Source organism: Emydura macquarii, unplaced genomic scaffold (assembly GCF_026122565.2).
Source record: "Emydura macquarii macquarii isolate MOO-44397 ecotype Brisbane River unplaced genomic scaffold, CSIRO-AGI_Emac_v2 contig_1043, whole genome shotgun sequence".
Taxonomy (NCBI): Eukaryota; Metazoa; Chordata; order Testudines; family Chelidae; genus Emydura; species Emydura macquarii.
This window is the reverse complement of record NW_027131180.1, coordinates 3641441-3663714: the sequence shown is the minus strand read 5'-3', so window position 1 is coordinate 3663714 and position 22274 is coordinate 3641441. Positions and strand designations below refer to the sequence as shown.

The window sequence follows — 22274 nt, the reverse complement described above, 5'->3', positions numbered from 1 at the left end:
CCTAATTCCTCCCTGGCAGTGCATGAAAGATATACTACCCTGCTGGAAAACAGAGTTAAGCATTTATCCTGTTTGTTCCCAAAATGGAAAGCGCACACAAAGTTACTTCTGTGTTTTTATCCTTCCAAGAAAGTTGTGCTATATTCTGCTTCTCCCCCACCTTATCAAGATTCTGGCCTTTCCAATAATCATTCTGGATTTGTTTTTCTTTCGCATATAAGGGGTTTAGGGATCTTCCCTGCCTTCTGCTTTGAAACTTTGAACAAACAGGAATGTTATTTGCTTTTACAGTATTTTAGTTTAGCTGGATCTAACCTTCACATTTATGACCTGATATACCATTATGAGCAGTACAATTGCCAAATCTTACCCACTTTTGGATCCAAGACTAGACCTCCGGTATATGCTGCCTTCTTTCTCCCTATCTTTGATTTATTCTGATCTTCTAAGTCTTCATCTTCATCCACCTACATTTGGCATAAAAAAATTCCAATATCTAGCTTATCTTTATATAATATCCAGTTTCTAATTTAGAAGTCTTAATTTACAAAAGAAAAAGAAAAATTGGAATGAGTGGGATAGGAAGAAAGTTTTTTCTAGTAGTCATATACTACATGAATATTTTTATCAATATCCTGAGTAAGGCTCTTTCCATTACAAAACTGCACGATGATTCACTGCTATGGGAACAGACGGATCACAAGACATCACACAGTCTTTTAGGAATTGTCACCAGGGAACAGAGTACTACTCTGTGTTGTGTGGCGCAGTCTGACACCCAATGATGGAGAGACCCCAAGTTATCATTTTAAAATATTATTATTAAAATCAATTTAAGCCAAAAATCTAGTTTATTAAAATAGTGGGGGAGGAGTTTAAAAAAAACCAAAAACAAACTCACTTTAGATCAAAAGCAGTGTTTGCACATTTTTTTTGTTTTAATTCCAATAAGTTTTCTTCATGTGTTAAACATTGCCTCAGTGCGGTAGTGCAAGTAAGAGAGAAACTGAAATGGGTTATCATCAGAACATGAAAGTGACTGTTGCTGTTGGACGTCTCAGCATCGAGAATGTCCCTGGTCTAGTCCATATCTGTTTTCCTGGCACTGGAGTAGACATGGGTGCTCCCAGTACCATGCCCAGTGCCGGCAGAATGAGTTGCACCACAGCTTGCTCCTCTCTGCTCACCTTTGGCATCATATGGGACTTGGTGGGCTTATCAAACATTTTTTTTCCTGTGCCTCTCTCTGTGTGAGGACACTGAGCTCCTTTCTGAGCTCCTACCCCATTCCTCAGAGCAGTCCTTTTTGATGCCCCACTTTGATGTCAGAAGTATTGACTTTGATATCAGAGCTGGCAGCGGTGTCACTTTCCCCGCGGGTATCTCTGAAGTTGTCTGTCTGCCCGATGGACCGAAGGACAATACAGGCTTGCCATTAGACAGGTCTTGAAACTTAGTTCTTTTGGAGTCAGTGCCATCTTCATGGATCACTCCAGAAGAAAGAGCTTCAGCCTCACATCTTGCAACTTGAAGTCCTCGCAGAGAAAGATAAGACGACCAACCAATCCCCTACTAGGGGTATGGGATTCTCCCAGGCAGAATAGGCACTGCTATGCGAATCTTTTGGGGGGGATTAGCCCTCACTTCCACAGGCAGTAAAAGAAGGAACCTAACTCATGTCCAACCTGCTAGAATGAGGATCACAGAGTGCATGCGCACCCCATACACTATTAGTCAAGAACTTGCACACAAGCTGCTTGCGCACCTACAGTGGGATCCACACTGTCACATACATGAAGAAGAAATTAAGGAGGTCTTTTCTAAAAGTCCTATTGGTATCTTTAAGGGTCTTTTCAACAAGGGAGAAAATAACTGGCTCACAGAAAAACAAAGGAACTGACTACACACCAAGTACCATTAGATGTACAAATTCAATATAAAAAAGCCTGAAAAATATCTGATAACTTCTTTCTTAAGTGCTCCTGTAATTATAGTAGGTAAAAAACTTCAGACAGTAATGTGTTTTTTCAAGCTGAGAGTGTCCCTTTAAACCACAGGCTTTACATTTCATACATTATAACAACTTATATTATAAATCTTGGAAAAGGTTCTTGTTAATCTGACCTTAAATTATTCCTGTGATTAGATATAAATTACTTTTTCATGTTTTCATGTAGAAAATAATGTGCAAAGGAAAAGATATTAGTGTTTTTATAAGAATGTATCTAAAAAATCATGGAAGAAGAAAGTCAAAACAAGAATATATTTTGGACCCACCAGTTTCTGCTGAGGCTTTTTAAAAACTTGCTTGTCAGGCACAATATAGTCTCTCTCATAAAAAGCATGAAGCAGCAGGAACTCATTACGCTCCGATCGCCCACCCATCATTGTCCTTGACTATTGGGAAAAAAAGGAGAAGAACTCAAAACAAATTACAGAAAGCAAAATGCTGATGCACAAAAATGAATTGAAATGTAGATTTCAACCGTGCAATATCTTCTCACATATACCATTTTCTTTTAAAAGATAAGTATCCATTTTCAGGTTTATGTAATTTTGTTTATGAGGATTTTACACCATATGTAAACAAGTCAACCAAATTACTCAGCCATCTGTCCATTTCTACCTAAAACACTTTCATAGTACAAACTCGCTTTAATGTCAGAGGGAAAAATCCTGTGGCGGTCATCCAAATTTGAATATACTCCAACTAGTAGTTTTCATCTTTTTGAGGGACCAAGGAGGCACGCTCTTACAGTTAAGTATGTTACAAGCACTGACTCAGACTGAGCATTAACCATATCCAAACATGGAAAACACAATGCAATATTGCTTTTATGGTGATGGGGAAGAAAAAAAAGTTACCATAACATTTCCAGAGATGTTTGTGATCTGCAGGGCTAGTGGAAGAACATTCAGCTCACACATGATTTGCAGAATGAACCTGGCATCTCTCCAGGTGTTCTCCAGCATGTACAGTAAGTGAGAAGAATTACTGGGAAGAGAGGGAGAATGGCAAGTTAAAACCTAAAATAGGTCAGTATGAATTTTGCAGAAGAGTAGACCTAAATTCTGTATCATGGCTCTAAGGTCCAGCATACCTGTTACAAATTCGTTTAGCTGCAAATAGTAATTCAAGATTAATAGAATAAACAATGCATCTAAAGTAACATTTTCACAATGTATCTCTATTTGCATGAAGTAAACCAAGATCAGCAGCACTGTTCTGAGAAACAGTGTTTGTAAAATACTTTTAAGATGAAAACACACAAACTATTAGTACACTGCTACTCAATCCAACATCCGCCTGATAAACCAAGCACAAAATTCTATAGAGACAAATTAAATGAAATTAAATGCTGCTCCATTCCCCAGCACAGAACTGTGTAAAAAACTGAACAATATACCTGTACATATTTCTTAGTTCTTCTGGTGGAATTGTTACCCTCTCTGTTTTCAGAATCTGATGGACCAATTCAGATAAATGGTAGCTCTTGCAACGAATCAATTCCTTTGCTGAAATTTCCACATCACAGATCATCCGACCACAGGCTGCATTCCTTTCAGCAAAGCCACCTCGACCCTTAACCATGGCAAAAAAAGGAAAGAAAAAAATGAACACATCACATACTCAAATATATGCATATTGGACCTGATCCAAAGGCCACTCAAGGCAGTTGGAATCTTCCATTTAAATCAATAGGCCTTGGATCAGATCCTAGAGGAATTTTAGGTATATTTCAGCAAAGCCTGTAGATATGAAGGACTGGGCACTTGACTCCCTTTAATAGCTACGGGCCAATCCTTCAAACCCTTACACGTGTGCTTAATTTTACTATTAGGTAGTGCCACTGAAACTTTACAGTTCTAAGTAGTAAAATTAAGCATGTGCCTAAGGCTTTGAAGGATCAGGACCTAAGAATGAATGTCTGACATGGAATCTGAATCATTTTTTTAAGACCATAATTTTTGCATGCTGGCAAGCAGTTTAGTAATTGACAGCACAAAAAGTCATTAAAAAAATAACAGGGGAAGAGGAAAAAAACATTGGTGGGGGAAGACAGGGAATGAAGTGGAGACAAATGTATCAGTAGAGGTATAGTGAAGGGAAGAAGAATTGGAAGATAATAAACAAAAACGAATGTTTAACTTACAAAGTGGAATTTTTGTTTATTAAGTATTTGAATTGTATTTCTAGCTAATAAAAAGACAAAAATAACTCCTCCCCCTTAAAAAAAAATTTTGAACTGCCTTTCCCCCACCTTTTCCAATTTCAAAGAGAATGTCTATGTAGAAGGAGGAAATTCCTTATAAAAAGTTAAATTAAAGCACTGAAGTGTTTTGTGATAGTGATGAAAATAGAAAAAAAGCATATTTTTTTTTATAGACCTATGTAAAAGGGAGGTGCTGTAGTTAAGTATTCAGAATGTCATGTTCTCAGAACAAGAACGTAATAAAACTAGTGAAATATAATTTAACTATTCTCTATGGGATGATTCACCAGTCAATCCAAGGCACATTTTCCCCTCATTATACAGTTGCACTAGACAAAAAAGACAAAGACATCTTTTCTCTATTACAGTTATTAATCTGTCATTACCACCATCTAGTTGAGAAATGTAAACTAAATTTGCCTAACTTGAAAATTAGTTTAGCTTATCACTGAAATAAAATAGTCATACAAACATTCATTATGTCTAAATGAGGATGCAAGAAATCCAGCATGACCAACCGTCAAAATAAATCAGAGAGGCATTCAAAATACATTAGCTAAATTAATTTATTTTAATGACATGCAACGTAAAAGAACTTAAAGAGGGACTTAAGCAATCTTTTACCCCAAGCTTTGGCATGATGGACCTCTTTAGTCGACCTATCTTGGACCAGTGAGGGACTTTGCACGCATTAATTCTCTGCAGCAGCACTTCCAGATCAAAGCCATAAATATTATGACCCTTGCCACAAAAAGAAAGCAACAGAAAAAGGTTACAACAAATGCAAATTAAAGGACTTATTTTCATATGTTTAGAATTCCTTTGCCCTTTGTATTTTTTTTTTAATCTAATTGATGGCATCATCAGCAAACCTCTTTTTGGAAGCCCCTTCTTCTAAGGGAATTTATTCATCAGCAGTACTCATTAGTGCTGACATTAGCAACACTGCTGAGCAGAATACTGAAATAAACTTTGTTTCATTATAATTGGCTCACAGTTCATACAGGTTCTTTCAATTTCATTCTCATGTCTCACAGCTAGTGACAGTTCTCAGTTTAAATTCTCTATTTAAATTATGTATGAAGACATGTTTAAATAATTACTTCTCTCTCCACTCATAAAAATCCCCTACTACTGATGTAAGTTATATATTCATGGTAATACCATATTCAATTTATTGTGTTAAATCAAATATTGCTGAACAATGCCTTTTAATCTAGCATTATCTGGAAAGTTCAGAGATCAGGGAACAAACAGTTATGTTTCTCTTGTAAGATACTAGTCCCAATTCTCAGCTGAAACCAGAAAGCACATAGAACAGTTTAGAAAGTGGAAGTGCAGAAGTATTTTTCAAGGCACCTTTCTGCTCCCCTGATTGTGTGTGTGGGGGGGGAGAGAGGGAGGGAAGGAAGTCATTGTGCACAAAGCTCAAGTCAATGGGAACTACAGGTGCTTAGTTCCTCTGAAAAAAATCAGGCCTCTCAGTTTCCTAACTTTGGGTATCCAAAATGTTCAAGTGTTGGTCTCAGCATTTTTACTGACAGATTCTTTCCACACCAATTATAAAATTACTCACGGGACTATGGATATTTGTTACTAGCCATTATTAATGGCTCATTTCAGTAATTTGGTTATCCCTCAATCCTATTTCTTCATAATTAACTTTTGTTAATTTTTTTTTAATAAAGTCATCTGTGTTATTCAAAAAGAGTGTCAAAAATAATTTAAGGTTACTAAGTAAAAGTACACTCACTTATAACAATTTAAAATATCCTAACCACTTAAAAAGTAATAGTTAAAGTAAAATATATCTCCCACTTTCCATATAAAGCATTTATTAAGTACAGAGAAAGGCTTATTTTACCAGAAAACAAACTTAACTGACCAATTGATTTTTTTTTTTAAATATTTTTATCTTGATTTTGGTATCAAACTATCCAAGTTATGTGAGTATTTGGACAGATGAACAGACCCTTAAGTATCTATATTCCACCTTCTCTGGTAAACCCTAAAGCTTTTTTTAAAAATTAAGGCAGGTCTGTATGTTTCCAGTAATATCTGAAGTGGTAAGGGCTACAATGTACTCCTTCGGAGCAATTCAGTATCATGTCTGTAAGTACGTACACCTGCTCTATTTTAAAGCCATTAAAGCAAGTTCATATCATGATGCAAACCGAAATAAACGTAAAAGCTTTAAAGGGACAAAGAAAACGAGAATTAGATTAACATCTGTCCCGTCAACAACATTTCTTAGTTTACAGCTATTAAAGTCAAGTTAATAGCTACTCACCACAATAATATCTGGATCAATTTTGTGAATCTTGGCAAGGAAAAAACCCAGCAATGTTCTCTCTGTTGCAGCAATCTCTACGTTAGCATTCTAAGAGGAGCAAGAGAGGGCACCTGGTTTCAACAACCCAATGAATACTAAAAGCTTAAAATGAAAAACCCTCTCCCTAACTCACGAGTTACAAGATTACAATAATAAACCACTGCAGAGATTTTTCCTCCATAATTGAAGTCTGTGTTCTCATGCACATGGTTATAGAAAGCTTTTCTCACATGCCATTTTCTATTTTGATTTTGTATGCAGGTGTTTCAAGAACCTTGCTAGAAGTCAGGAACAGCAAGAAAGTGCTATATATGCATATACATAACATTTGCCCACAGGTTTAATATCATACATAAAAAAAGAATAGGTTACATTATTTTTCTGCCAAACTTTCTGGCACCTCCTTAAAAAGGAAAGAGTAATTTTTCAAGAAATCGTGATGGACTTTACTGAACATGAAAATGAGAGACTAATACAATCTGCTTGAAATAAGTATAACAAAAGCCATTACAATATAAACTGGCCCACAAAGCTCTGCCAACACATCTCAAATCTTATCCGTAACACGCCTCTTGAACTTTTTTAACACAACTGTCAATTTATATGCCAAATTATGAGACAGTTTTTGTAATATATGTAGTGACATGAGCAGGTGTGCTTTCAAAGATGATGTAGAAGTAAAGATTTGAATGTACATTTTCAGAAGTGAAAGCTAGAGCACTAAACCACTGCTCTTCTCCCACAATTCATCAAAAACAATACAAAGGCCATATCTAAGAAGGCACTCTATTCAGAATGCTAAGAAAATAAAGTTACCTTGCTTTTAATGATTTCTTTGAAGTCATAAGGGAAAATACAATCATTTGGTTTGGAAATAACTGCAAAAGAAATAAGTGGCTTGGTCTCATTTGAGCATATGATATGAAAAACAATGTCATTTGTTAGAAGTTACCATTTTTTAGAAGCATAACTTTTTAATTTAAGATTCTTCAGATCACTGGGTCTGGAAGAGACTCCATCTTATCTTATTACGTGCTAACAATGTGCTTGGCACAATATAAGAAAAAATGAAAGCAAGTCCACTTCAAGACAACAACTGAATTAAATAAAGCTGTCTTCTATAAAACTAAATTCAAGAGTTTAAACTTGATTAAAAAAATAGTTTTCTGGGCTGGAAATAGAGGAGTCACTAAACCACGACAGATAAGCAGAAGACAATCTAATCTAGCATCTTGCTTTTGTCAGGGACTTCTGGGTTGGTTTTTTATATAATTGACAGATAATATTGGTTTATTTTTAAACTTTTTTTTCTACTTTTATTTATTTAAATTTTCACAGTTGTGGGAAATGATGGGAGGAAAACCAGGCAAAAAAGGGAGAGGATCAGGTAATAATGATTTAATGACAGTAGACATCTAGGTTCAAAAAGTTAAAGCTTTGTAACTGTTAAAACAAATCATCAACATCCCATGTCAAAATATACCAACTAATATTCATAATTCATACTCTACTAAGGTCCCAAGTAGTATTTTTCTCACTTTGTCTATCTGTAAATTTTGATCATCATTGCTGGAAATATTTTTTCGTCATGTGTGTGTGTGCAGTGAAATCGACGTTTAGCAATATTTACCAATAAAAATCTAATCCTTTCAAGCCTAAACCCTAATTGTGTGTCATTAGCTGTTCTCAACTGCGTCCATGGAGCACTTGCTATTCACGTGTTAGCTCCTCAACAGCTGCCTCGATGAGCATCCAAAACTTTAAAATTACCATTGGTTGGGATCTGGGGCTATGTAAAGACATTCTGGGTTGATAATCCAGTTGACCACACCCACCTGCTCCACTGTGCATCTTTTAAAGTTTTCATATTTCTTAATTTCATGTTATTGCCTTGAGACCTCGGCTCAGCCTTTTAAAAAGAAGTTCAACTGAAGCTATTGCTGGCCTGCTTCTAACTGAACTTTTACTTTAAAAGACTGAACTGGAACCTAATTTAAAAGCAGCAGCAAGTGGGAGGAGAAAGGGGACAGAAAGAGAGGCAGATGATGTTTGGAAAAGGTGTTACTTTGCCTTCATAGTCAAACTCTAAGATTTCTACCAAGTAAATTTAATATCGACTAAGTTTAAAAATAGGGAAGAAACCATAGGGTGATGACAAAAATCCACTCACCTCACAAATACCATTACTGCTCAGAAACAGTGGGAAATGGAATGCTCACATCTAAATTCTTGCTTATACTCCACTCAAACAAGCCATTTTAAAAATAGATATTTAAAAAAAGACTAACATGAAGTTATTGAAGCAAATATTTAAATTGCTCGACCTATAACCTGGTCCAAATACCTACCACAGAAGTGTGTCTGAAAAGGAGGCTGAGGAGCTGCTTTATCCAAACAAAATTTTTGATGGACTAGAGCTGCGATAGCCATAATCTACACCAAGAAAAAAGAAATACTATGATGATAAACATACTGATGTGCAACTGCATATTTACAGTTTTGCAGGTTAACAGCTTCAAATTGCCACTTTCCCTCTATCCCGCCACTTTCTTTTGAACAACCTTCTCCAATTGCTCTTCCTTTTTCAAAAAAGGCAATCGCCTACTTTAAGCGAATTTCAGCTGCAAATTGCTGAAGTTTTCAGCCTTGTTTATTGATCTTAAGTAACACAAGCCACCAGTCAAGAAATACTACTACTACTTGATTTTGATATCAAATAGAGAACTGGTTGGAGAGAGGCAACCCCACTTCATAAAGAATTTTGATATTTCAAAATCTGGCTTTGTTCCAATTTGGAGCAAAACTCCAAAATTTTGAAGCTTTCTGCGAAGAGGAAATGAAGCACCAAGGAATGAAGGATGGAGCCTGTGGTCCCCAACTCCGAGACACTCTGCTAGGAGGACTGCCTCAGTGCAGGAACTGTGGAAGACCAGGGTGCCAAAGAGCCACAAGATCTCAGCTGCTGAGGAGCCAGGTGGGTGAGCTGGCAGATTCCACTGGAACTTGGTCTCCACAGAATGTTTCAATTTTGATGAATTGGCAAACTCTGACAGAAAATGTTTTGCTGGAATTCTTCTGACCAGCTTTAATAAAAAAGTTTGTTGGAAAGATCTGTCTGTATTAACAGTCTACTATGCTACATATAATTCATACTGGTATCTTGTACTAGCACAGTATTAGCTTTAGCTTTTTTTTGGAACTTTATTCTGGTTAGTGCAGGTTTTAGAAAGTTAACATGGTGAGAACTTGTTAACATGTTTAAAATATAAAATTTAAAGAGTGTAAGTGCAGTGGGTAGTCTAAAGTCACTGCTGTGGTTTTCTATCTTGATGAATAAAAAGGGGCAGCAGCATAATAGATAGTATGAGTTTAAATCTGTTTCCCATTCCACTTTAAAAATTAATTTATCAGAGGAAATCCTTTATTTTAACCAGAATATGTAATGCTTAAAAGCCACATTATTGGCTATATGACATCTGCTGTGAAAATAGCTTTCTATAAAAGAAAGATTGGTTATAGTAGACTAAATAAATCTAAGATTGTATTTCTGGGTGTTTTCTGCCCCAGTAAAGAAATTTTAAATACAAATCTAGATCCTGATCCTGTAATGAGCTCCGAGCAGATGGGTCACTCAAGCTTACAGAGGGGTCCACCTGCAAAGAATTCTCACTGCAGAATCAGATCCACAGAATCAGGTCTATTGCAGAGATCACAATCACAGGCTGGCAAAGTTCCTCCAATTACCAATGCTTATTTAGCATATGCCTTAGAAAATCAAACATCACCAAAGCTGATTATTTACCTCATGCTGGTGAGTCTTCACATTCTGAATTGTTCTCATGCTGAGACACATGACCACAAGAGGAGGAGGAGGAAGGAGATCTTTAACCACATTCACCAAGTCAGGTTTCAGTGCTGTTGCTTCCACTTTACACCAACTGACTGAAGAACTCAAGAACTCTACGGAAACAAATGAGCCACTTACAAGAATGATGAGGTCATCATAAGAACAAAAATGGTTACCTTATAATAAACGGTTCTCCAAGTTGCTTTGTCCATATGAATCCCTCTCTAGGTACACATGGCCCCATACATGTGAGATGGAAACTGTCCAGTGGCAACATCTGTTGGGCTGCACCTGTGCCCTGCATGTTCTCATGTCCCCCAAACAAGAGCAGAGCAGCCATAACCATCCGTCAGTTCCCTCGCTAATTCAGAATTTCAATTTAAGGGAGACTCTGAAAAACCAGCGATGGAGCAAGTTGTGGCATCCACCCAGACAAAACATCCTGAAAAACCAGAGTTACTATAACGTAACTGCTTCAAATTATTGGAACATATAAGTCCATGTGGATACCATCTTGAGCTGACTGGCAGGCAGTGCCCTATCTGGAAGGTGGAACTCAGGAGTCTGCACTGCCCTAACTAAATAGCTATTGTAACACTGACCTCCCAAATTTGGCATCTGACCTTCAGCCAAGTCAAGGAGATAATGTTTAATAAAAGTGAGGGGACTACTTCAAATGGCAGCCTTGCAGTTCTGAGATAATGGGGATACTTCCTCATCTGCATGCTTCAGAAGCCTGAGCTCTAGTCCAATGATCTGTGATATTTAGAGGAAAAGAAATATCAGCCACATGACAAAATACTGAAATACACTAGGTGACCCATTTAGATATTCTCTGGGAGGAAATGGCATGTCCTCTTGAACTACTACTTATAGCAACAAAAAGGCAGGGGCATTGTTTATAAAGAACTTAATCCTAATCAAGTTACATAGCAAGACGCTCAATACATCTAAAATACGAAGTTTCTTTTCCCCTGGGGAGCTGTGTGGTTTTGGAAAGAAAAAGAGGGATAGATTAATAGATTCATTTAAATGAAAGTCTGAAACAAGTTTGGGATGACTTCTCAACATCACCTTATCTCTGTGGAATGTTGTGCAAGGAGGGTTGGCAGTGAGAATTTAGAGTTCACTGACCTTTCTATCTGATGTAGTGGGGGGACCAAGACAGCTATCTTGAGAGTAAGGTGGTATAGAGAATACTCAGAAGAGGGATGTAAGGGAGGCCTCAGAGGACCATATTAAGATCCCATTTGGGAGTTGGCTTCCTAAATTAGTGGGAAGCGGGAAGCAACTCTTAAAAATCTGGATGCAGTAGTGTAGGCAAAAACTGAGCATGACTCAGGGTGGGGTGGCAAGCCGGAATTGCTGCAAGGTGGGACTATAACTGAACCAAATGAGAATTCAGAGTAAATTTAGAGGAAGGATATAATCAAGGATCTTGATAACAGGAATATTCAATGGATCAAGGTTGTGCTGGGCTGCCCAAAGAGAAAATCTCTTCCCTTCCGAGGAGTCCATTTTTCATTACTAATGAGGGCCTCCTGTTTTACCCCAGGATTTTTCATACCTATAACAAACGGTCTCTGTCAGTGGTATTTAACCAGCCAACATCCAGGCTTAAGACACTGAGCTGCAGCCTGAGCACCAACATCTACAGTGCTATTTTTATCACACTGGCTTGAGCCCCACTCCTGCGAGCCTGTCCACCTGGCCTGGGAGGCTCACTCCCAGCTGTAGTGTAGACAAAGCCTTTGTGTTCTCTTGGATGGTGACTAAGTTTATAATGGGATTTCTGCACTGTTGAAATATTGATCTAAGGATAGAGCTCTTCTGAGGCTATTTGTGACCGATGACAGATTGCCTGCTGAGAAAATTTGCTAATTGTTGTTGGCTCCCAGAAGAAGAGCAACTGGGGTTGTCCCATGAAGTTTATATCACGTCTATAATCTGACTGGCTGTTGGCATAGGGGCAAAGGATGGGCACCTCCCTGCTTATTTACATAACACATCATAGATGTATTGTTTGAAGATCTGTACAATGAAATTCTTTAAAAGCCAGTCAATTAGCTTGCAAAGCATTGCTCCTGCCTAGAGTTCTAGGATGTTTACGGAGGAGGCTCATCTCCTTTTGGGACCATATCCCATGTATTTAAATATAATCCAGGTGAGCAACCCAACCAGTTCCTGATAAGTCTGTGATCAATGCTGCTGTAGATGAGGGGCTCCTTTTTGAAGATTCTGAGCATCTGGCAATGAATTTAGCAGTCACCAAGTATGTGAACTACAACTACAACAAACACGTCCATTTAATATTCCATAGATTGATACACAAACCTCAGCCAGTACTGTTACAGACATAGGTGATGGCTAGCGACATCGCATAAGTTCAAGATGATGTGTCCTTACAATTTGAGACAGGTTCTTACTGTGGTTGGTTGATTTTTCTTGATGTTGGAGAAGGCTGTCCAGATAAACAGATGTTTCCTCTTCTGGAAAGTTTGCCTGTGCTGATTTGGACTTAGTAAGAGCTCCTATGTACTCGATTGTCTGCAACGGGTTGGGTGATGATTTGTTGTAGTTTATCATCAGGTCCGCCTCTCTGAACAGGTGGAAGACAAAATTCATGGCTGTAGCAACATCCTAATGATTCCTGCCTTTGATCAGCCAATCATTTCAATATGGATAGATAAATGCTTTGTCTCCTTAAAATGTAAGGTTACCATAGGTAATCATTTTGTGAAGACTTCCAGTGCTGTGTAGAGGACCAACAGCAGTTCCTTTTATTGATACTGACTGGGCCCTCCTGTGAATTGCAGATATATCCTACAGGCTGGTTGGATTGCAATATGGAATCTAGTGTCTTGGAGGTAGACAGACATGCAAAACAATCAAGTCTGTAAGCAAGGAATGATGGAGACTAACATTACCGTCCTAAATCTGAGGAATTTTTTTCTGTCCTCTCAAGTTGAGGATAGGACAAAGACCCCCTTTTTTCTTCAGTATAAGAAAATATCAGGAGTGGAAACAATTTCCTTTGAACTCCACCTTTTCTATGCCTCCCAGGAGAAGCAGGGAGGCCATTTATTCTTTCAGCTGGTTTTCAGGAGAAAGATCACTGAAGAAGGATAGGGAAGAGGATTGAGAGAAGGCAGAGGCTGGAATTGCATAGTGTATCTATAGAAGAGAACTACTAGTACCCCTTTTATTGATGGCTATTCCAGTCCAAACATGACAGAATAGGAAAAGATTGCATCCAAAGATAGGGTTCAGGAATGGTTCTAGTCTGGCTAGGTTCTGATTCTTGACCTTTATATATCAAACCTGTTGTTTCAAGGATGTAGTAGGGTGGCTGGTGACTGTAGGAGGCAGCCTCCTTTGAGTACACATTGGTTTCTTCTTCAAAGGATAATCAATATTGCTGAGAGTAGATGGGCATGCTGTCTGGACTGACATTGAAATCTCTGGGTATTTATACCATGGTCCTGAGATGCAAGTCGTTCAGATGTTGGTGTGGATTTGGAGTCTTTCAAGGAAGGTAAGACCTCATCTGTTCAACTGCTAAATAGGTCTGCCCTCTCAAATGGCAATTCCTCTGTGGTGTTCTGCGTCTCCTTTGAGATGCCTGATATTTCAAGGCATAAAGCCCTCTTCACCGTAGCTGTCATAGCCACAGATCAAGCTGCAGTATCAAAAATGTCCATAGCCACTTGTAGAGATGTTTTTTGCCACCAGTTGCCATTCAAAGATTACAGCCTTAAATTCCTCCTTGGCTTCTGGAGGAAGCTTGTTCACAAAGAGAGAACTTGTCCCATGTCAAAAAGTCCTACTTACTGAACAATGTTGAGTAATTGCTATGCATAGTTGGAGCAAAGTGCAGGAGTAAGCTTTCCTTCAAATGAGAGCTAGTTTTTTGGAGACTATCTTCGGGAGTAGCCTTTGGTAGGCTAGGTGTTTAGCTTTTTCCTATACCACATGGGCCACCACACATGCAGGGACCAGAGGTATACAGAATGGCTCAACGCCCTCTATGAAACTTTGCAGTTGGGTGAGGATACCAGGGGCCTGCCAGAGATCTTTAGCTGGCTCCAAAAAGCCTTCATTTATGGGCCTTGCTAAACTGCCCAGAGAAGAGGAAAGCAAATAATTTATGGGATTTTTCCACAATCACTGAGGTCTCAATCTCCAGGGTATCAATAATTCAAGAACACAGCTCTTGAAAAGTTCTGAAATCATCTGGAGCTGGTATGAGGGCCAAAGAAATTGCCTTTTCAGGACATGATGATAATGGGTCTTCGGGAGAAGCTGAAGGGTACGGGATGAGCGATTTGGGACCTGACTCCTCTTCATCCACTCCTATTCCTAAGAACTACCATGGAAAGTCTTGAAACTGAGGCTACAGGAAAATGAGACCTTATACATCTGTGCGACAATTGGAAAGGAGACCCACTTCTAAAGGCTCTGGAGGGTGCACCTCAATAATCCTAAAATAAGTATAGTGGAAATTTGATGCATATGGTTACCCAGATTAGTTAGGATACAGTTGGCTGGACCCTTGCCAGCCCACATGGGGGGTAAGCTGAGGCTCTGAAACAAGGGATTCTGGTCTGGAGGGATGAACCATCTCCTAATCTTGGAGAACGATGAGGAGAAGGTTCCTAGTGGTATTGGGTGGACAACAAGGTATAGTCAGGAAAAGGTCTCCTCTAACTGCAGTGATCTCTCAGACAATGTTTGTACTAGGAACTTAGACCTTTGAGTCAGTGCCGGATGAAGCATCCTCTGTAGAGATGATGGTATGGGAGAAGAGAGAACTTCCATCAACAATAACTCAATAACCAGAACGACTTAATTCCTCAGTTGACAGTGTCAGTATTTCAATTTTTGGTTTTAAAAATTCCGTATCAGATGTAGGAACCAGGGTAGTCTCAGGGCCCTTCAATGCCAAGAAGGAGGTTGCATCAGTGCCATTTGCCCCATTAGTATGAGAAGACTTTACACTTAATTCTTTGGAGGAGAGTGAAGACAATAGCTCTCCTTAGGCCTCTCAATTTTTCCTCTCTTAGGGAAAGAAGATCCATACCAGGAAACATGTTTGATCCAGTGCTCTGATCTACCTTCTCTCAGTGTGGAAGAGGCAGTACTTGTCTTAGTTGCTAGAACAGGTAAGAGTGCTGAGCTTGTCAGTGGCTACGAAGGCTTTTAGCCAGTCAGTCCTAGATTTGACTTCTGATACCAGCCTTTGCAGTTGCTTGCTAGATGACATGGGCACAATCAGACTAAGATTTAAAGTGGAAAGTCCCATCTTGGAGATCCATGTCCATTCTTGTGCGTCTGAATGGCCTCTCACAGACTGCTCCAGAAGACACAATTTTAGCCTCTCTAGATTTTCTTGTTCTTGAGGAGGAACAACTGGCAGACAAAGCATCAGTTAGGCATGTGGCTCTCATCAAGACAAAACAAACCATTATGACTGTCTGCAAGGGGAATAAGCCAGTCACAAGACGGGCAGGGTTTGAAGCTGCCATTTTAAATTATTGTGGCACACGGTGCTGAGAGAAAATAAGTTTTTCTTTTTTTAAACAAAGAAAAAATGTAAAGAAAAAATTTAAGAAAATAAGGGAGATTTTTAAGGCATTATTCCTAATTAGCTAAGTAAGGATACATTTGGCGAATGCACTAAGGAGTAGCCCGACAGACACAGCCTGGTTCCATCTCACTGCCATAGCTGGAAAGAGGGAACTAAGGAATAGTTGCAGCTACTCTGCCCTTTATGCCCTGGGGTGGCAGAGAGCATGAGGACATGGAGGAAGCAGGCATAGCTCAAGAGACACTAATATTCAAAGATTCTGAATGCATAGGGGGTGCATTCACACAGAGGGGGATCCACATAAACAAATGCTCGAACAATGACGTAAGTTGAAAGCATACTGGTTGTTTCAGCCATGTCATTTTGTATGAACTATTGATGGGATAATTTGTACTGGGTATTATCCAGAAACAGTATCAGAAGTCAGAGTAAACAATTATGATCAAACACGGTTTTAAGCCAAGCACCGTGACTGACTAAATTCTTGTAACATTTTACATTGTGGTATTATTGGAGCTAAAGGGACACTCAGAACCATTTAGAAAGTTTGATCACAGAATAAAAATAAAGTTTTTCCTTCCCATTCCTATTAAGGGGGTATTACAAGGAGCCCAGCCACCTTACTACTGTGGTGCCATGCCTTTTTGTATAACAAATGACATCCTGAAGCAACAAGTCCCAAAGAGCACAAAATAAACTGAGTGTACAAAATTGGGGGATGGGGTGAGCGCAGGGGCAGGGAATTTGCTCAACAGCTGTCAACACTGAGAACAGACCAGTTGGGTAAATCTATGCTTGCTTCTCAGAATAAACTGCCTTCTAACAGGTCTTGTTTATGAAATCTAAAAACATCACTTCTCATAATAGTGTCCCCCCAAGCCCTCAAGGACTTATAATCTTCAAGATTTGAGGAAATAGAACTGTACTGGTGAACTCATCTCCCATCCCCTTCCAAATTTATTTTTGCACATTTTTCAGAAATCTATTAAGTATTTAATATGCAAATTCTCATACGTGGATTTTTTATTTCCAGCCAGCTTGGTCCTTTGATCTTCCTGTTCATCAAGAGAAGCTCCAGGCTAGAAGTGTTAGTTCCAAATACATGAGAAAATGTCTCTCCTTTCAGATCTTGCGGGAGCCGGGGGTATTCAGCCTGACATAGTTAAAAGAAAGGAATAAGCCATTGTATTAAAAAATAAAATAAAACAAAAAACACATGTGAACATACTATGTTAAACTGCTACTTGAGTAAACACCATCAATGTGTGAGTGAAACTCCATTACATTAGAATATACTATAGCAATCCAAGAAGTATCAGACTATTGTTTTAACAAAACTCTGCATAAGTAGACTTGGAAGGATTCGATTTTTATCAGCAAATATTTGTAAATGTCAATTTCACCAGACATACAAAAGGAACCAAAAAGTATTCCCATCAACAACTGAAACAAACCGATAGGCAAAGAAAGAAAAATGCTGCTTGAGAACTTCAGAGTCAGAATGTACTGACTTTTGAATTAGGCTGGTTACAAACTAGCGAATGAAAAGTAAAAGCGGGTACAATTTGTTGATTTAAAAAGATATTTACTTTTGGTATATTTGGACATGTGATGTTGACAATGTGTTTTAATGGTTTATAAAGCTTTAACGTTTTGAATCTCAGGGTCTACTGTAATTAAAAAACTGCCTGATCCCCCTTTAATTTTCCACAACTGAAAATTTAAATAGAAAAATCAGGAAAAAAATGCTCAAAAATAAACCCATATTATCTATGAAAATTATTTTAAAAAATAAAAGTGGAAATCTACAAACCTACACATAAGCCAGAAAATTGATCCAAAAAAGCACACACCAAAATCTGTGTCCATGTGGGAAACAAGAGTGCATTGGCATCAGCCATGACCCACGTAACTCACAACATTAATATAGAAACTGCTTAAATAAATACCATTTAATTATGTTAATACCAGGTTAATTATGTTGTTCTATGCATCTGACAGTTTTCCAACTATATCCACTGTTCGCAGACAGCTAAGATTAGAATGCTCCTGCAGGGCTGAAGCAGTGTTTTGGGCAGCAAAGATGCATTTACTTTACCCTTCAGATATGACCTTACCACCTACAAAGTGGCTGAACACATTAAGATGGTGCCTTTAATGTCCCCTTATCAGAAATAGACAAAAAGATGTTTAGAAGGGAATGATGTCAATATGAAACCTAGTCAATTTTTTTTTTAAATAATTAAAATTAGTTGTTACTGTCCCATCCCAGAGTCCCTTTGGGGATGTGTGTGTCTGTCACTGCATTTCCCTCATTTCTAAAGAAAGTTTCTCTTGCACAGGAGCCTCATGGAAGACCCATACAAACGGTGAAATTGACTATATAAAAACGTCCTGCTATTATACAAGGCAATTAAGCATATGCCTGATTTTAAGCATGAGAGTAGTCCCACATCCGTGCTTAAAGTTACATACATTTAAATACATTATTTAACGGAGTCCAAAGGGCACAAAGTAAACAGAACATAAAAAAGAAAGTTAGCCTGACAAATACCTCCATAATTAGTAAGTCATTAACACTGATGAATGAGGTTTTTGTTTTAATTTCCTGCCGTTTTATTCATTTGGGCGTGCAGCTAACACTGAGATATATAGAAAGTTTTAGTAGGTTTATAATATATTGATTGAAAATGTTTTAATTTGTTATTCATTTTCAGTTTCATTGTAATGAACTAGCTGTAGCAGGGACTGGCTAGCACATCAATTTAAGGGGTGGCGGGGGCGAAGAAGAACACTAAATTAAATAAGCTCCAGAAGATGAATTTTAATAAAAGGCAACTAGTCTATATGTTGCAGAGTGGATATAGCCATAAGTCATTACGGATACAATCCTTAATATATGTACTTATGTAAATAAGATTAAGTTAAATAGAACTATTCGCATGAGGTAAAAAGGCAGGATTTGACCTCTAATGATTATCAAATTAGTTTTACTCACCAAATACCGAACTTCTAGGTAGTCAGACTTTGCTGGAACATCCGGGATCTCAAAAGCATAATTCTTTTCAACTTTCTATGCAAAATAAATACATTGTAAGTATTAAGTATCAGGAACTAAGATTTATTTTTTTTAAATATCAGTATATAGTATATTGAACACTCATTCTTCCCAACAAGAGAGACAGAGGAATAAAAGCCACCCAAACATGTGATGCAAATACTCATTCATTTGATCTCACATTGTTCCCTTTAGAGCAGCAATGAAGCCTAGCCTTCTGTTGCTGTTGGACAAGTAGGTCTCTAACACCATGTTAATAATGCTAAAGCAGGCTCCAACCAAACTATGTTCAAATTTTCTAGAGGAAACAAGATTCCAGATTTGCATGACTATCCTATGCTGTTGCACCAACTGAAGAACAGCACATTGCAGCAAATGTGCAACACGAACATGAGGAGTCACTTGTGACTTGTGTTATTTGTATTGCCACAGGTCCTAGTGGCACTAGACATAGATCAGGACCCCACTACTTGTCTTTTTGAAGCTCATAAGATTCAGACCACTTCTTGTGGATTTCAGCTGTCTAAGCAGCGAAAGGTAGCATGCTGCAGCAGCTTGGCATTTTTTTTTTTAAATAATCTGCTCAGCCTGTGTGAGTCTCTGATCATAACTATCGTGAAGTGTACAGTAAAAACAGTAAAAACGCTATCTGCCCACAAAGTGTTCTTTCAGAGAGTAGACAGGGAATAGCAATGATTGGCTGATAAGTTTCAAAAAGGAGTAAATCTGCTTTCAAATTGATTTGTGAAGAACTTACCCAGCTTGGCTTAAACAGGCTCCATTCCTGCCACAATCAGTGGCATATAAGGGGAAATGCTAAATGCCCTATGGAGACTACTCGCATCCCAAGTTGGATGTTGGCAAGGCTATGGTGGGCACATTTAAAATTACTGCCACAAGTGACAGCGCGTTAATGCCAGATGTCATCACTTCTCACAGCGTCTCCAATGTAACAGATGATTTAAGTTACTGTTATTTCCAGTAGCACCCAGAGTGTATGAGAAGCCCCTCCAGACAACATAAAAGGTGGCATAGAAGGAACTTCTCAAGTGTGATGATTCTGTTGACAAAGCTTATTCTTTACTGTCTTTTTGTTCTGTGTTGGTACAGCATCAATGAGATCCTGGTTCATGACTGGGGCTTGTAGGTGCTATAGTAACACAAGTAATTCTCTCTTACCATCTAATGCCTATTGTCTTTTTTAGAAGTGTTACAAGAGTCACTGTATTTCCCAATTTTGTGTCCATGAAGTTACTCCCAGCACAAAATTAGCTCTCTCATACACCCATTTTGGGTCATCTTTTAAAGGTTTCCCAAATTGATTCTAAGACTTTACAGTTTTATTTTTTAAAGCACACAATTTTTGTATTTAAGTTACCTTTCCTTTGTTCCATTACAAATCATCAGGTTATGGATTAGATGTAATTTTACTGAGCAGAGCACATCAGCTTGGTACATAGCAATATTTTCACTTAAATGTTTTTGAGCAGCACTGCTACAGAAATGCAAACCCTTGCAGATATCAACTGAAATTTACAGGATTCTTGTCAGCTTCACCACTGCTAATCACGTCAATTTCAGTTAGCGGCTGCTGGGTTGTCCAGGAGCATTATTTCATTTCAGAAACACCATGTGTCATTGTTTCCAAAATTAAACTTATGGAATTTCCAGTTTCTGGGAAATTTCAAGAGATTCAGTTTTGGTCTGAACCGGAACCAGAAATCCCTGCATTTCAGCCACCTCTTACACATTGCCTCTGTAGCTATGTCACTTGAAAACAGAGAAGACTAATTTTACGGCAAGTTGACTTCAGATACTAATGCCTTATTCAAAATACATTGATTATAATATAGGAAATTAATGATGTTCTCTTCCAACTATTTAAAAAATAGCACGGTTAATGGATGAACTGAATATAAACATTAAAGATACAGAATAAAATTTTAGCAACAATCCTTTTAAAAATAAAGTAGTTGTTTAAGCCTATTGGCCTTGGAGAAGCTAATTTACAATTTAAAATCAACTTCAAGGAAAACTGTATTGATTGTTAGGGCCTGATCCTGCCGCTCCCACTGAAATTGGAGGCAACTTGAGCAGGGAGAATTGAACCCTTATTTAGCAAAGTTTCATAGACTACAAAGCAAGCCTTTACTACTGTAGTTCTGTTTATTGAAAGTTAAAGAACAGGCCAAGCATGTTTTAATACTGCAGTATTATTGCCTCAAGGAAAGGCATGTTCTTTGAAAAAAATTCACAAAGCTGCACATCATGTGATTAAAAGTATTAATTTTTCCCCATCATTTTTGGGCAATGCAGGAATTATATTTAGCTAAAGTGTGCTTATGTAGTGTTCAAAGCTTAATAGACCATTCCCCTCCTCCCCAAATCTATCTGAGATCTTAACATACACAGAAAAGTCTATTCAGACTTATTAGCAAATTCCCATCTAAACATTTAAGGTACAACATTTGCTTGTCCTCTCTATGCGATCAGTATTTCATCTTCACACAGAAGATCTTTTTTTGATATTTTGCTATGCAAAGAACAAAGTTATCATCATCATGTTTAAATACAGACCTGTCTATACGGGTGAGATTTGTACTGAGGTAACTGCAACACCCAGTGTAGATATACTGAGCCTATATAAAAGAGGTTTTGCACTGTGGCTTACTCCATTTTCAAACATCTATAATCTCTACTTGCAGCTGTATCTTTATTTTATCTTTGTTTTCATCTTTTAACAGTCACTCTGAACATGTGCAAGTTTTTTAAAGAGTTCTTCTGATCCTTCAGCACCTTTTCAAAGGATAATCCAAAGCCAGTGCTTCTAAGTCATCACTGTTATTGAAGCCTGCTTCACTAAAAACTTGAGCTTTTTTCTCAACTTCAAGGTTCTTCAGATTTCTTCTCATGAACAGTGTGCTAGCACATACTTGCTTTACACCCAAACTAACCCCCAACCCCATTTACAGGTATATTATTATGAGTGCATACAAACAGAAACAAATTTTTTGAAAAACATTCAAAGGTAAACTTGTCAGAATTATTTTGATCATACGAAAATTGGAAACGATGAAATATTGATTGTTCAAATGTACCAAAGAAGCATGCAATCTGTCCACTACTGAAGGATAGAAATTCTGCACTAGGTTCCATTTTGCTGCACATTTGTATGATATTTATTGGGTGAACTTGCTAATTTAGGAGGCATTTGGGAAGCACTTGCATTTCCATCA

General features: G+C 38.0%; 1 protein-coding gene across 7 annotated transcripts in view; it reads right to left on the bottom strand.

The window, feature by feature from the left end:
* POLA1 (DNA polymerase alpha 1, catalytic subunit) overlaps positions 1 to 22274 on the bottom strand; it is a 338774-nt gene that overhangs the window by 290512 nt on the left and 25988 nt on the right. For all 7 annotated transcript variants that reach the window (XM_067545056.1, XM_067545058.1, XM_067545057.1 and 4 more), the window contains exons 13-23: positions 18979 to 19053; positions 16995 to 17133; positions 10349 to 10506; positions 8895 to 8979; positions 7363 to 7424; positions 6505 to 6594; positions 4839 to 4955; positions 3408 to 3583; positions 2866 to 2995; positions 2278 to 2397; positions 371 to 467 (exon numbers count right to left, since the gene is read on the bottom strand). In XM_067545056.1, the coding sequence (XP_067401157.1) occupies positions 371 to 467; positions 2278 to 2397; positions 2866 to 2995; positions 3408 to 3583; positions 4839 to 4955; positions 6505 to 6594; positions 7363 to 7424; positions 8895 to 8979; positions 10349 to 10506; positions 16995 to 17133; positions 18979 to 19053 (1249 nt within the window). The remainder of the gene's footprint in view (positions 1 to 370; positions 468 to 2277; positions 2398 to 2865; positions 2996 to 3407; positions 3584 to 4838; positions 4956 to 6504; positions 6595 to 7362; positions 7425 to 8894; positions 8980 to 10348; positions 10507 to 16994; positions 17134 to 18978; positions 19054 to 22274) is intronic.